Source organism: Cyprinodon tularosa, unplaced genomic scaffold, assembly GCF_016077235.1.
Source record: "Cyprinodon tularosa strain WSP-4 unplaced genomic scaffold, ASM1607723v1 ctg154, whole genome shotgun sequence".
Taxonomy (NCBI): domain Eukaryota; kingdom Metazoa; phylum Chordata; class Actinopteri; order Cyprinodontiformes; family Cyprinodontidae; genus Cyprinodon; species Cyprinodon tularosa.
Genome location: NW_024038375.1, coordinates 899579 through 913884, shown reverse-complemented (window position 1 = coordinate 913884; position 14306 = coordinate 899579). Strand labels below are relative to the sequence as shown.

Below are 14306 nucleotides of genomic sequence, written 5' to 3'. Positions count from 1 at the left end.
TCAAGTAAAATTAAAGGACTCATGTTATCTTCATCAAGTACAAGTTGGAAGGAAAGAATCTGTGAGCGGTTTGCAAGTCTACAGTACCAACAGCTTCTCAGTTAGATCGACATTCTTGCAAATGAAATATTCTAAGAAAATATGCTAATAAAAATGTGATTTATCTAAATCCTTCCATTATGGACACAGGCTTTATTTAAATTCTTGCTGCCATGACAGAAGATGAACTTTTATCCTAGTATCAAGTCTTTACATTTTCTAATGGGCTTCTTTCCAAAATTAAGATGTATTTTAGCTTAATCTAACCTTCGAGAGAATAGTCAAAAGAGCCAACCCAAGGTTAGGTTTCGTTAATGTAAGGTGCCATGTTTGTTTTAAGTAACACAAGGGATTTTCGTGTGGAATTACAGTACAACTTGGGTCACTCCACAAAGTAGTCCTGTAAACACATTCACCCACCTGAGCTGTGGATCTTTGCAGCTCCTTGAGTGTTACCAATTAGGACAGGTGATTTTATAAGATCTTAAACAGGTATGTAAGAGCAAAGGGGGCTGGATAAAAACATATTCTACACTTTTTAGATATCTATTTAGAAGAAATTTTAAAAACTAGGTATAACTTTCTTTCCATTTCAGATTTATGCTACTCTTTGTCGGTCTATCACATTAAATCTTGATACAGGACTAGAACTGAAAGAGCTTTAAACTGACCGCTTCAACAAGGCTGGTTGCACTGCCTCTCTTCTGGTGGTACTGGTTGTGGTACTCCAGGGGCACCTGCAGGTGGATGGGTGAGTATGTCCTTTGAGAAAACTCTGGATCATCTGTGTACCAGGAGCTTTTGCGCACAGAGACATGGCTGCCAGAAATGCTATCCCTGCGTGGACGATCCACACGGATCAGGGGGGTGTAGTATGGTGATTCGTCTTTACTGGCTGGGGTGGCGGGTGGTGTGGCCCAGGAACGAGTGGAGCGGGTGGGGGAGAGGCAGTGGGCTCTGCTGGAGTCCAGCCCTGCTACAGCCATAACCTGAGTAGTGAAGAAATGAGACATTTTGACTTTAGCTGGATGCAGAGTGCAAAAAGGAAACATCACTTTTCATGTCCAAGAAAATGAAATCTTTTCAGTTATCTTGAAAGATTTAATCAGAATTAAGATTAAATTGTTGTGATTGTGTGAAGACATAAATTACCTGATGCTGCATAAGGTGCAGTGGTAGAGCAGTACGCTGATGTGGAAGCTCATCCTGGCTACTTTGTCTGCGCAAACACTCAAAGTTAAAGGAAGACCTTCTGTGACCTGAAAGAGGCGAATGTGAACCAGTGAGACACTAAATTAAAATCTATGTTAATAACATAATATCATCCAAAGGCGAACCTTGCTTATTCAGTTTTTTCTAGTTTTAGCTATAAATGAAAAATCAGACATAAAAATCTCAATAAAAAGCATATTATGTTGTCTATACTTGTATACCCTGATACAAGGTATGCTTTTCCATAATAAATTAAAAGATCAACTATTTTTACGTACAGATAAAAATAATTTCAGTGATTCAATAGTTTATTTTCTTGGTAATTGTGCTGCAGCATGTTATGAATGGACTTTAACTAATCATTCTTTGCAATACTAACAAGCAAATACTAACAAGTAATTTATCATGTAATGCATTATTTAAAATATGCAATCAAGCATTATTTATCATTAGTAGGGAAGTGTGGCCTAGTGGTTATGGCACTGTGCTTGGAATCCAAAGGTTCTGAGTTCAAGTCCTACTCGCATGGACTGACACTCTGGGTCCCTGAGCAAGACCCTTAACCCCACACTGCTCCCTCTGTGCTGCACAATGGCAGCCCACTGCTCCCAAAGTGGATGGCTTAAATGCAGAGAGTGAATTTCTCCAATCTGAGATAATTAAGGTTTAATTATTATTTCTATTTGTCTTTATATATATAGCTCAAGTTGTGGTAGTTATAAACATGAAAAAACTTAACAACAGGTCTACTTTTTTAAATAACTTGCATACTGTTGGATCGAAATTTGTTCAGAAGTCCTAACTTGTCCTTTCCATTGTGAGGTACAATTTGTTTTCCTCTCTCATAATTTCCCACAAATAAAAAAAAATACAAAGGTGTTTTTTGTTTAGAACCGGTGTAAAAATGTTTTTATTGCACCATTAGTTTCGTTTATAGATAAGTACATGCTGTACCTTGAGGTGTGGCAGGAAGCAGTCTTCTCTTTGGAGATCTTCGAGAGTCCCGATAGAGAGGCTGCTCATCATCATCATAGTAACTGTCAGGGTGATGGTAGCCTTTAGGAGTTTCATACTCCGTGTCAGAGGTCTGATACCTGCAGGTCAGAGGCTCATTGCTCAAACAGCAGCCAGAAAATCTCTCAAATATGTGCAACTAAATAGAAGGTAAACACGCTGAAGCTTTGAAAATAATACCGTACTGTAAGCCTTAGACAGTAAAGAAGTAATACCTGTCCCCTGAAAGCATACTATCCTCTTCATAAAACTCCTCTCCACTGTAGTATTCCCCAGAGAAGCGGTCCTCATCAATCTCCTCTTCCCTGCGGATGATGGGGTGACGGCCATCGCCTCTCTGGGACCTTAGGGACAATCAGGCAAAACGGTTACTCTAGCTGCATTGCAACGCAGACAGAAGCCTAGGGGGCAGCAAAGCTGGAGACAATCCATATCTACCACAAGGAAATATCTCAAGAAACTGAGCAACATACATTTTTGTCTAGTATTGAATTAAGCAAAATGTATTTTATTTTTATATCAGTGTGGACCAGTTCAGTGTCTAAAAGAGTTTTAGTAATTAATAAAGGATCTTTCAAAATGTTTTAACAAGTATACAACAAATACACACAGAAATGTGTGTGAGAATGATAACTCTTTTTTTTACCCTTTTTTTAAACCCTATTTAATTGTGGCCGTGACTATGATCTTATGAAGATACGTATGTGATGCTGACTACTAATTGACAAATGTCTTGTATCAAAACATGTTGAACATAAATAAATCATAAAAGAAAATGTATCATAAAACAAAAAAACCCACATTGTTTGCTTTAGGGAACAATCCAAGTTGTTAAGATATTTTTTTTGTACTGTCTCAAACTTGATCTGTGGCTTGTATACAGTAGGCTGACATTGACTTCTTGACATCTTAGGCAATTTCTGTGATAACTGTGGAGGTTTAACTTGGGCTATTTTAGCTGACTCATAACTCTTTTTATTTTTATGAGGAGCACCAATTGCTTCACTTATGTCAGTGCTCATATGTATAACCTTGGAACTTTCTGACAAACACCTGAATACTGCATGCCAAAAATCACCTTTGCTTGGTATCTCTTTACAAAGTAATATTATGCATGGTTTTGTCCAAATGAGATAAGATTTGTATCATAAAAAACCCCAAAACACTAGATCCTTTTATTGTTTTGACTTGTATGATTTGAAAAAGGGGTGTTTTTCTTGACAGTTAACAGAAATAATTATTCTTTCCATGCTAACTAGTAACTCTTTGTCATATTATCATTTATTTTATTTCTAATAGGCATTAACTAATCAAATACATATACTGTATTTCTGAGAAGCTGTTAAATGTTTTACACAATTTCAAAGCAACTATTAGGTATCCGATACACATGTGGACAAAATTGTTGGTAGCCCTCATTTAATAAAAGAAAAACCCACAATGTCACAGAAATAACTTGAATAATAACTTGAGGCCTGTTTCATGAGTTTATTCTTTTATATCATGCTGTTAAAGCATTGTTGAAAAGCCTCTCTGACTTTCATTTGTTATTTTCATCTAATTTAATTTATTATCACTTTTGTCAGATTCCATTAGTTCTGTGATCATTTTGGATTTTTCTTGTATCAAAAGACAGGTACCAACAATTTTTTTCCATGTGTGTATTCCAGTTGTACTACACATCCGTTAAAAGTAAAAACGTAAAAAAAAATACACTCAAGAAAATATTTTTAAAAATATCTCAAAGGAAAAGTCTGGTCATATTTAGAATTCAAACTTCTGAAAGTACTTTAAATATGAAATTATTATATACCCTGTACTATTCAATAAATAATAAGTGCTTTTAATTAAGAGTAATTTCATTTGATTGTGCTTTACCTGAGACATCCATGTTTATCAAAGAACACTACCTGCCGGTTTGTGATGTCACGGCGCGGTATCGGCTGTTGAGCAAGTCCAAGTGCTCTATCTGGTTTTTTCACAACGCTATTATCCAAGTCATCTTGAAAACATTTTTCTACGAAATTTTGGCTATATATTATGTGTTTTTTCTCTGGCCAGAACTTCAATGGCAAATCCTCCCTCTTCAAGTTGGCAATCCAACACCGAACCTATCCTTGGTGGATCTTGAGTCGGAAAGGTAAAATAACATATTTTTCACTTTTACTCGATGTATTACAACATCCAACAGCCATGCACGTGGGCATTGTCAGTTTAACAATAGCTCTCACAAATTTCAATGGTGAAGTCCTCTCAAAATCTTAAATAATTGTCGATTTCAGATGTGTCTAGTAGTTCCATTGATTATGCTTGTAAAGCGGGAAGAATGGTGCTAGGCTTACCGCACCATGATGTCACTGCCGGAAGATTTCAGGAGTGAGGTGTTACTATATTTGGGCAAAAATGGCCGCCCCCGGACTCAGTGATCGTGACAAAAATTATTGTTTTTATTTTTTTACTGATTAACGCTATATTCATTAAATCACCACGAACGTATTCGTTTTAGGTATAGATAATGATCCATTGATTATTCCTTGCTGACCAGACTTTTGCGTTACTGATTTTCTGAATGCTTAATTCAAATTTTTGTAAAACTCAGGACAGAATGACACATTTTTTAATCTTACAAGTAATTTTAAATTCACTCATTTAAGCTCTAAATGCAAAATCAAATGATAAAGCAGACATATAAATCAATGAGGTTGCTATATACATCTATTTTTAATCTTTTCCAAAAATAAGTAAATTACAAGACTTGGGAAATGTTGGTCTTTAGGAAAACATCTATGTTATCCCTTTATACTTACTGTCTATTGATGTATAGCACTGACACAAGTGCTTCTTAACAGAAATGTATTAAGACAAAAAATAGCATAGTTTACGAGGATTTTTGAATTCAGTAACAATCATGTCAACCATGTAAACATGAGACAAAAACAGCCCTTATTGCCTTTAAGATATAAAGCTGAAACCAAACCTAATGAAAACATACCTAACATATGTCTCATAGTAGCGCCTTCTGTCCAAGAGAGCAAAGGGATGATTGAGAGAAAGCATTTTAGTCAGAAAGGAGAAAGGTAGAACACAGAAAAAGGGAGGAGGAGGACAGTCATCTAGATCTCATGCAGTATATCAACCATATACAGCATTCCCACATATAAATATATATAAGGGGAACAGTACATGCTTCTATACTCTAGGGAAGTGCAGAATTTGAAAGCACAACTAAGGATAAATCAATTAGCTAACTTTTATCTTTAGCTAAGATCAACCTGATTATGAAAAAGCAACTAAAAGCAAGAATGTTGTCCGAGAAGGCAGTATGCATTTAATTCTTTTCTGTAGAGCTGCAGAATCAGAATGTCTTTTTTAGTACAATGAAAACAATTAGGTTTTATGTAAACACACTCACATTCTCATCTTGCTACAGTACATGTGAGGACTGTGTGGCTCCCATTAAAAGAAAAGGTGTATGATTTGGCTTTTTTTAAATATTATTCTGTCAGTAGGAGTTAATTCTGGAAATTAACGTGGTCAACCTTGTTGTTTTACTGCTTTTGGGTTAACAAAATAAACCACATTAGGCACAATTATCAGCAATTGTCCTCACTTTAAAGATATCAGTTTTTACACAAAAAAATTTAATTTCTTGAGTTACAGATATCAATCAAACAACAGCATAAATACTGGCATTGGTAGCATAAATACTAACAATGTCAAAGTATTTTGTTGGAGTATGTGGAAAGTTTCAGAGAGGAATAGTGGAAAAGTGTCTAAAGAAGAAAACATGACCAAAATTTATCTTGAACCACTCAAGTTTTATCATAACTTTTGCAATGAAAGCGGAAATCTTCTTCTGAGGTTTTTGCTTTTATATCTACACGTTTATCGTTTTGTTTTCCATATCTGTTACATATCATGAATAAGAATAAAACTGTGTCTTAGTGAAAAGAAGAAAGAGATTTTGGTAAGTTCTAATTTACAAATTTGTATCTTAAAGTAACACTATGTAACTTCATTCCCAAGCATTAGCTTAATTTTAAAAATATTGAATTATTCTTCAGGTCGATAGATGATGTGATGTTTATCAACGTTCAATAAAAGCTTCCCTTCTCAAAAAATCGACTTTTGTAACTTAAGATCTATCTTCGAATGACCATGTGACCCAGAGCGCCACTTTACAGCACACTTAGCCCCTCTTAAAAATGTGATCTAACGAAGCTAAATATTTTTGTTAGGGTACAAAACAGGTATGACACTTCTCTGATGAGAGACATTATTTTTTTTCTTATGTAGGATATAATTTAGAGGGACGAATGTGGCCTTGTTTTTCCTGCAACTCCATGACTTCCTAATTTGTTGGTCCAAAGGGTTCTGATATGAGATTCCAAAGCACAGAGAACTGTCTAATTTTATCATAGTGCAACATTGCCAGTTGCTTTTAGAGACACTAAACCTGGAAGTTAAAGGTGGCTAAAAATCTGAAACTTTCGATCTGAAATAATATCTACAGAGGATAAAAAAAGGGCATGACATTGGGAATCAAACACAAAATAAACTAATATTTCATGCTTTAATTTAGCTTAGTGTAAAAAAGAAAAGGTCTACCTTTGACCCTGGGGTGTCCGTGGCTTGTTATAGTCATAATAGGAGGTACGTAAACCTGGGTAACCATTAGGAGGTGTACGTTCATAGTAGATATGGTGTCCTCCATTGGGCATACTGGACATGTTGGCATTGTTCAAGTTGATGTTGGTGGATTTAGGAGATTTGCCATAGGAGTTATGGTGGCGGTGGTGATGGTGGTGGTGGTGATGATGGTGGTTGGGATGGGCCATTGCATTAGCCCGAGATAGACGCCCCACTGGTTGCTCCATGTGAGCATAGTGAGGAGGAGGCTGCACCTGCAGGGGGCGCTGTGTGGTGTTGGTTTGTTGACCGTTGGCTCGCCGATGGCCACCGTTCATAAGGTGGTTACCAAAGAGGCCGCCGTTACGCTGCAAAACAACATTCAAGGCAAAACCAGAGGAGTTGCTTACTCTCTTTAAACAGCTGTATATAAACTCCACAAATGTTTAGTCTGACAACTGGCACTAGTAAAAGTCATGATCGCAAAAGCAGGTTTGAAAGCTGGTTAATGGCATGGTATGTGAGCAAAATGACAGCAGTGTTGAGATTATTAACATCAATGGAGGTAAAACCAGGCATGGGCCAGCAGTGAACATTGGCATTATGATCAGTTCAAGAAAATACACCAGTTTTTACTGAACTACACACAATTTACCTGTGCTTAAACAATCACCACTAAAACTACCTCAGGTACTGCTATATTACATTACTGTTACATCATTACTACTTTTGGAGATATAAAACATATTATCATAGATTCTAAAAGTTTTCGATTTTGATTCACAAATACATGTATGATTGAACAGAACACGTGAATGTTTTGGCAAGCTCTGGACATTTTTTATCTTTTACATACATGTTTCTGTTTCACTTTTCTCTAGGGGCAATCATGCTTCTATAAATAAAACGACTGCTGTTTTAGATCAGCATTTTTGCTTGGGTCAATAAACTATTCTATTCAATATCTACAAATCTACCAAGAAGAAGCCTAAAATTTGAATTAAATCTAAAATGTAAAGACAATGTTAAATAGAAACCAAGTATATTTAAAAATAATACACTTTAAATTAATTTACTTTCTGAAATTAATATGATGCCGTTTTTGCCATTTTAAACCCAACTCTAGGACCATGAAAAAGAGATGGCTTGTTAATTGGATGGACATACATAACGCTCTATTAAGCCCAAAGACCCCAAATTCCTTCACACTACCCCTAAACCTGCCCTGGGGCTGACTGATTCAAGCAGTGCCAACAAGACACAGACAAGAGGTAAGGGGGTGAACTGTCTTGCCCAAGGGCACAACACCAGAGACACATAGAGCAGGGGCCCAAACCAGCAATTCCACAACCCCTACCTCTCAAACCAATGTTTTGGACCTGCTGGGTCAATAGAAAGCCTGACCTAAAACATATTCTGAAACTGCTAAATCTAGAACAGAATCAGCATAAGAACAAGGGGAATGTTCTTTCCTTTCATCATGGCGGAGGCTTGTTCCTAGCTTTTGCTTTAAAACAGTCTGACCTTAAGGGAATTTTATCATGTTTTAGAACCAGAAAAACTGGCAATTAAAAACTAAATACAGCATTGTTGGCTTGTTTATTATTTGGATTAAAATAATATATTCTGAGTCTATTGTGAACATCTGAGTAACAAGTTTTCTGATTACAGCTCTTATCACTAGGAGTTTGCTACTGCAGTATATTATAATAGAGATTTTTTTTCTTTTTAATTCATCTTTCTCTAGTTTGCTATTAATGTTTTACAACACTTTTAGATGTGTTTCTCCTGGCTTGTCAAAGTTTTTTACTATATATTTTTTTACATATATTTGTAATTATTGGTCATAAAAATCAATATAACTATAATTAGCTGCAAGCCCTGGCTCAATTTAAAAGGAAACACCCTTTAAAAGAGTGTTTTATGCACCTGGAATATCTATAATGAACCCCATGTTTTTTTAAACTCTGGAAACTGCTGAGAGGTGTATTTGCCATTTATAAAAAATCAGTAGCAGCCTTAAAGTCCATCTGTTTTAAATTTGAAAGCGCTTAAAATTCAGCTAAGTTTTAAAATAACTGCACAGTCTCAGCCTCATATGTGAACTGGTTCTTACATGAAACACTTCACATAATGTCTTATATACGTGTCAGGTATGATATCAGCAAGGGAAGAAGCCAGAGAAGCAATCTTTATTGTTAAATGAACTACTTTACCATGAGGCGTTTTAGCTTGTTAAAATCATAATATAAGTTGATACTGAAAACCTGGCCCATGCCTAGGGAAATGTGGAAAAAATCATATGAAATTTTAATTGTTAAACTCTGAAAAAGACTCTTTAATTTATAAATATTTGTGTGTACATGTGCATTTTCATGTAATCTGTGCATGTGTAATATGAAAAGAACCCATGAATCATATTAGCATGAAGCTAAATTTTGCATCAAACATTTCCCCCCTCATGCAGGGTTAAATCATTTACCCTATAAATTTCCTCGTCTTCCTCTGGAATAAAGTCTACTAGTTCATCATCCTGTAGGTCACATGATATCGCTCGGCGAATTTCAGGCCCAATATCATGCAGCGTGCGAAGGCCAGCCTGTAATCATGACAACAAAAGGGCTAAGCACTAAGGCTGGGACCTTCATTTTACACCTTAACCATACAGTCACAGCCACCACACATACTAAGCATACACGCACCTTTACCGTGCAACACCTGACATTTACAAAACTGACAGATAAGGTAGATGAAAAACAAGAGACAGACACAAGCGCTTTATGTATATAATTATATATGTATATGTACTTGTAGTATCTCAAGCAAAAACCCAACTCAAACTCAAGTCCCAGACATTTAAACATTCAAGCAAAGTAGTTAGCACTTTCTTTAAAATATTATCCTTTAGGTTTCCTTTATGTGACCTGGGTGAAAATATTCTGTTGCACCAAATTGTTGTAGTTATTTTTAGTTAATATTTATTTAAAGAGGTTTAGGTTTTGCCAATGTTATATTCAATTTGTTTTAGATTTGACCAAAGCCTAATCATTAATTGTGAATTAGCTCACATTGAAGGTAAAATATTGATAATACAGAACCTAAGTTTTTTAAACATCATCAGAAGCTGGCTGCATCGATACAGTAAGCTAAAAGCGTAAGTGTTCGGCATATGGCATTATAGTCACGTTTTCTCTGGTCATTACTGCTGATAAGAAGTCAACGTTTAAAACCTGAGAACCTTTGTGCTTTCTTATTTAATAGTGCTGATTTTTTAACCCAGCATTGTTTGTTTGAAATGTTTTGCTCTGTGGGATGGCGTGTAATCTAACAGCTGGTGCAGCATACTCCATGGAAGTGTGGGGGGGGGAAAAGTTCCTTTAGACCTCAACACTATAGGATTAAAGAAAAGGTGAGTGAGCATTAGGTACAGTATATGGAAATATCTGAGGACTATATCAACATAGAAATGTAAGAAAAACAGCCAAAGCTTTGTGAACTATATGAGAAGTGAGTTGTGATGCAGAAAAAGACGATGATACCTGTACATGCTTAAAATGAACATGTATAATATTTAAAGACACAGGAAGACCAAAAGCACAAAAAAGAAACATATAAATTACAAAAACAAATTCATACTGTACACCAAGATCATGAACGACCTGCTGGATAATAAATCATAAAAATCATAGACATTAGCATAATTGATGATATCGGAGTGAAATGCACAATAGGACAATTACAGACATGACTAAACTTTTTTGTCAAGTCCTTTCTCATAATCGTCTTTAATCCTGTTTCCTCCAGACTCATCCACACACCCATCCACACACACACTCATATGCACAGCATCCTCTCACAGAAACACCTGAGCACTCACCTGTAGGGCAATTGCTGTGTTGTTCTGGGAAGGGTGCGCAGCCACCAGGCCTTCCTCTTTACGTTTCTTGAATTTCCTAAAGTAGTCCTGTATCAGGAAGGTGGCATAGAACTTCCCCACGGTTACCTCATCATCTGAGTGAACAGACCACACAAATGCTTCCTGTGTCAGCAGGTCACTACACACAGCACCCTGGGTGTGAAGAGGAGAGGCCTTCCTCCCCCCACATCCATTTGAAATTGGGTGTTTTTAAAACTGAATGTCAGTACAGTATTTAACTCTTTCTTTAAGCTGTTTAATTTTGAGCTAATAATCAATCAGCCACTAAAAGCCTTCTTAAAACTCTTAGCGATCAGCAGCTTGTCATAGAGTTGCAAGCTCCTTATGTACTGGACAAAGCTATATGGCATATTCCACTTTAAATAGAATATTACTGAATGCAATAAAACATATCTGTTTTACAAGCATTTCAAACCTCTTTTAGATTATAGTTTAGTAATTACAAGTATTTACACACCTCCCAATAAGGTTACACTGTGCATTCTCTCATAGCATAGGGATCATGTTTGATAATGACATATTAAAAGTACTAGTCCAGCATGTTCGAAGAGGTCAAAGAGATCATTTGTTAGTTTCACTTTGACAAACTTTTGATACTAAATTTAGTGTCTGAATTGTACCAATCATAAGATACTATTTTAAAGATTCAAAGATAAATTGCGCCTGTGTATAGGGCTCAAATGCGCTTTTTAATTTTGGTAATGTAGATTCTTCTACCAAAGATAAAAAAAAAGCAAATCTTTTCACTTTATTCAAGGGGAAATTTACTCTGACATTGCAAAAAAATAGTGCTTATGCAACCCCTTAGCTTTGTTGAAAGATAAAAAAATATAAACAACTTTGGAATGCAGTATGGAAAAAAAAGACTCCAGACTTAAAAATCAAAAGGTAAGAAATGCCTTCTGTATCAACTGACAAATCCTACCAATCATTTCTGACTTTCAGTTAGAATATTGTTACTGACTAAAAATCCTCATACCCCAACTTTCTCAGCATAACAATAACTACTGTCCAAGTACCAAAAGCAGTTTTTTAAACCACCATTTGAGACTCATGGTAAAAATGTTATCCTAATGTCAATTAACAATTAAATATTTTTGTGTTTAACTCTTTCTCATGCCTGCTTCACAAATATCAGTAAGGTCGGTGCCCTGGATGAATTCTAAAGCTAGAGGTGGAGGTCATTATGTCACTTTAGTAATTTAAAATTTTTTATATAAATATGTAGTTTTAATGTTTCCAGTTTTTAAGATATTTATTAAATACTCACTTAATCTATTTAAATGACTTGTTTTTTTCATTAGAAGGCAACAAAATGTTTAATCCAAATGCAGATAAATGTTCTACTTTGCCCCATGCAAACATGCAGCTCTATTTGAACATCATACATGTCAGCCTATCTGTGTAACCATCTGTTTTTTTTATGATGTATACCTACTAATAAACAGTACTGATATTGCATACTATGCTAAAAGCTGTGCACAGATGTTGTCTGGCATTATTCTATAATTTCTTTGCAGGAGTAAAGTGTGTGTGTGAGGATGAGCAGAAGAATCATTCTGAAGCAGGGGTCTGAGTCACTTTGAACAAGCACGTCGGGGACAGAGATTGGACAGAGAGGCAACACTAGTTCCATGCCACCACCCTAAAACAGAACTGCTTCAGAATATTCTGAAGTGCTTCAGAGTTTTTGGTTACAGAGATATGTGAGAGGAAAATAAAGCTGTAAAAGCTCAAGCAGTAAGTAAAGACAAGAAATTCAAACAACAGAGGGAGTCAGAGAGGAAGAGACAGCAGAGAGAGGACAGTGATTATTAGTGAGAGAGAGAGAAAGAGAAAACATGCACTTGCACTGTGGTCTATAAGGCCATGCAAGCCCGAAGCCCAGCAGGTATTCAGTGGTCTCCATCAGCATCCAGGGCAGGAGGAGTGTAGACAAGGTACACATATAAAAGACAACTGCTGAGAGGACAATCAGGAGATCTTGAGCAGCACAGATATAAATTGGTTTGTTTTCAACTAGTTTTAACGAAAGAACAGTTAGGATATATGTTATTGAAAATATGTGAAAAGCATGGCTACACTTTGTGTTCATGTTTGGTATTTCTCTAAATGATATTTGGATGTATGTCTGTTTATTGACAGGGAAGAGTCAGTTCCACTAACCACCAGCAGGAGGCACCACTTGATCCAGCAGCTTCATGCTGGTTCTCTTCCAGATTTTCTTGATGACAGCTCGCAGCTCTTCATTGGCCTGCTCCAGGTTACCTGGATCACAGAGCAACACAGTCCCCTGAGAAACCAGCAACCCAGCAAAAATAATAACAGCTAAAGAATTAAACACAGTATGAACAGCACAGCATTTATTGAACCTTTTTTCTTTTTTTTCTTGACACAACTACAAACTTTATTACTGTGGTAGACCAACACAAAGTAGTGGGAGAAGAGTTGTGGACAAACCTTTTTTTTTCATATAAAATCTAAAATCTGTGGCATCTACATTCAGCCAACCAAGAACATGTTTGTTAAAGTCTCTTTACTTCATTTATAGTCATTGGAACTATAAAAAAAAATAGATTTTCTCATATATTTCTTTGCAAATAGCTGAATAAACTTATTTATCTGTATCTGCAGATTCTCAATTGGACTAAGTAAAGTATTCATCCTTTCTCCTCCCCTCTATAGCTATGCACTGGGTAGTACTGCTCTGAAATTAAACTAATGAGACTACATAGACCTGCAAGTAGTTTGTAATAGTAATGTTACAAGGAGAAAGAGGTATAAAAGGATCAATGTTCAGTATATACCTTCAGTTTTTATTTTCAGAGCTGTGCGCACCAGGGCAAACAATGTAGCATTAAACATGACTGTCCCATCACTGTTGAGTGGCATGTTCATGGCTACCAGCCTCTAAAAAGGTAAAGCAGTTACATATTTTTAACATAATAGACAAATAATTTCTGCTTTGTAGTGACTTACAAAGAAAAGATTATTTTTGAATAGAGAAAAAAGGACACCTTGCAGGCCACTCTATGAGGACACAGTTTACCAAAACCAAGAGGGGGCTGGATACGACGAAGCAGAGTCACCACATCTAGATGTTTAATTCTTCCTCTACATAAAAAAAAGAATATTTTCAATAAGTTAAAAATATACTGTAAAGCTACAACATAACAGAATCTAACAACCAGCTGCTATCAAACAAGAAAATTGATTTTTTTTTTAGGAAAAAAGTACATACTTTGCTTCAGGATCGTACTCTGACCATATCCTTTTAAATTCATCAAGGTGGTGAGGACCAAGAATAGACCAATCACGTGTCAGATAGTCAAAGTTGTCCATAATGACAGCCACAAATAAATTGATGATCTGCAGAAATTGGAAAAAAATAGATAGTTCACCATGTCACAAATCCTAAAAAAAATACTACATAACCTGAGACATTTGATTGTTAGAGTTTATGGTTAGAAATATA

General features: G+C 35.9%; 1 protein-coding gene across 1 annotated transcript in view; it reads right to left on the bottom strand.

Moving 5' to 3' along the window:
• Positions 1 to 14306, bottom strand: part of LOC119780005 (voltage-dependent L-type calcium channel subunit alpha-1D-like) — a 99576-nt gene that overhangs the window by 4859 nt on the left and 80411 nt on the right. The window contains 12 exon segments of the mRNA XM_038279890.1: positions 711 to 1028; positions 1192 to 1298; positions 2206 to 2345; positions 2481 to 2609; positions 5258 to 5284; positions 6874 to 7262; positions 9377 to 9493; positions 10772 to 10905; positions 12998 to 13099; positions 13639 to 13741; positions 13849 to 13945; positions 14073 to 14200. Coding sequence (XP_038135818.1) covers positions 711 to 1028; positions 1192 to 1298; positions 2206 to 2345; positions 2481 to 2609; positions 5258 to 5284; positions 6874 to 7262; positions 9377 to 9493; positions 10772 to 10905; positions 12998 to 13099; positions 13639 to 13741; positions 13849 to 13945; positions 14073 to 14200 — 1791 coding nt within the window.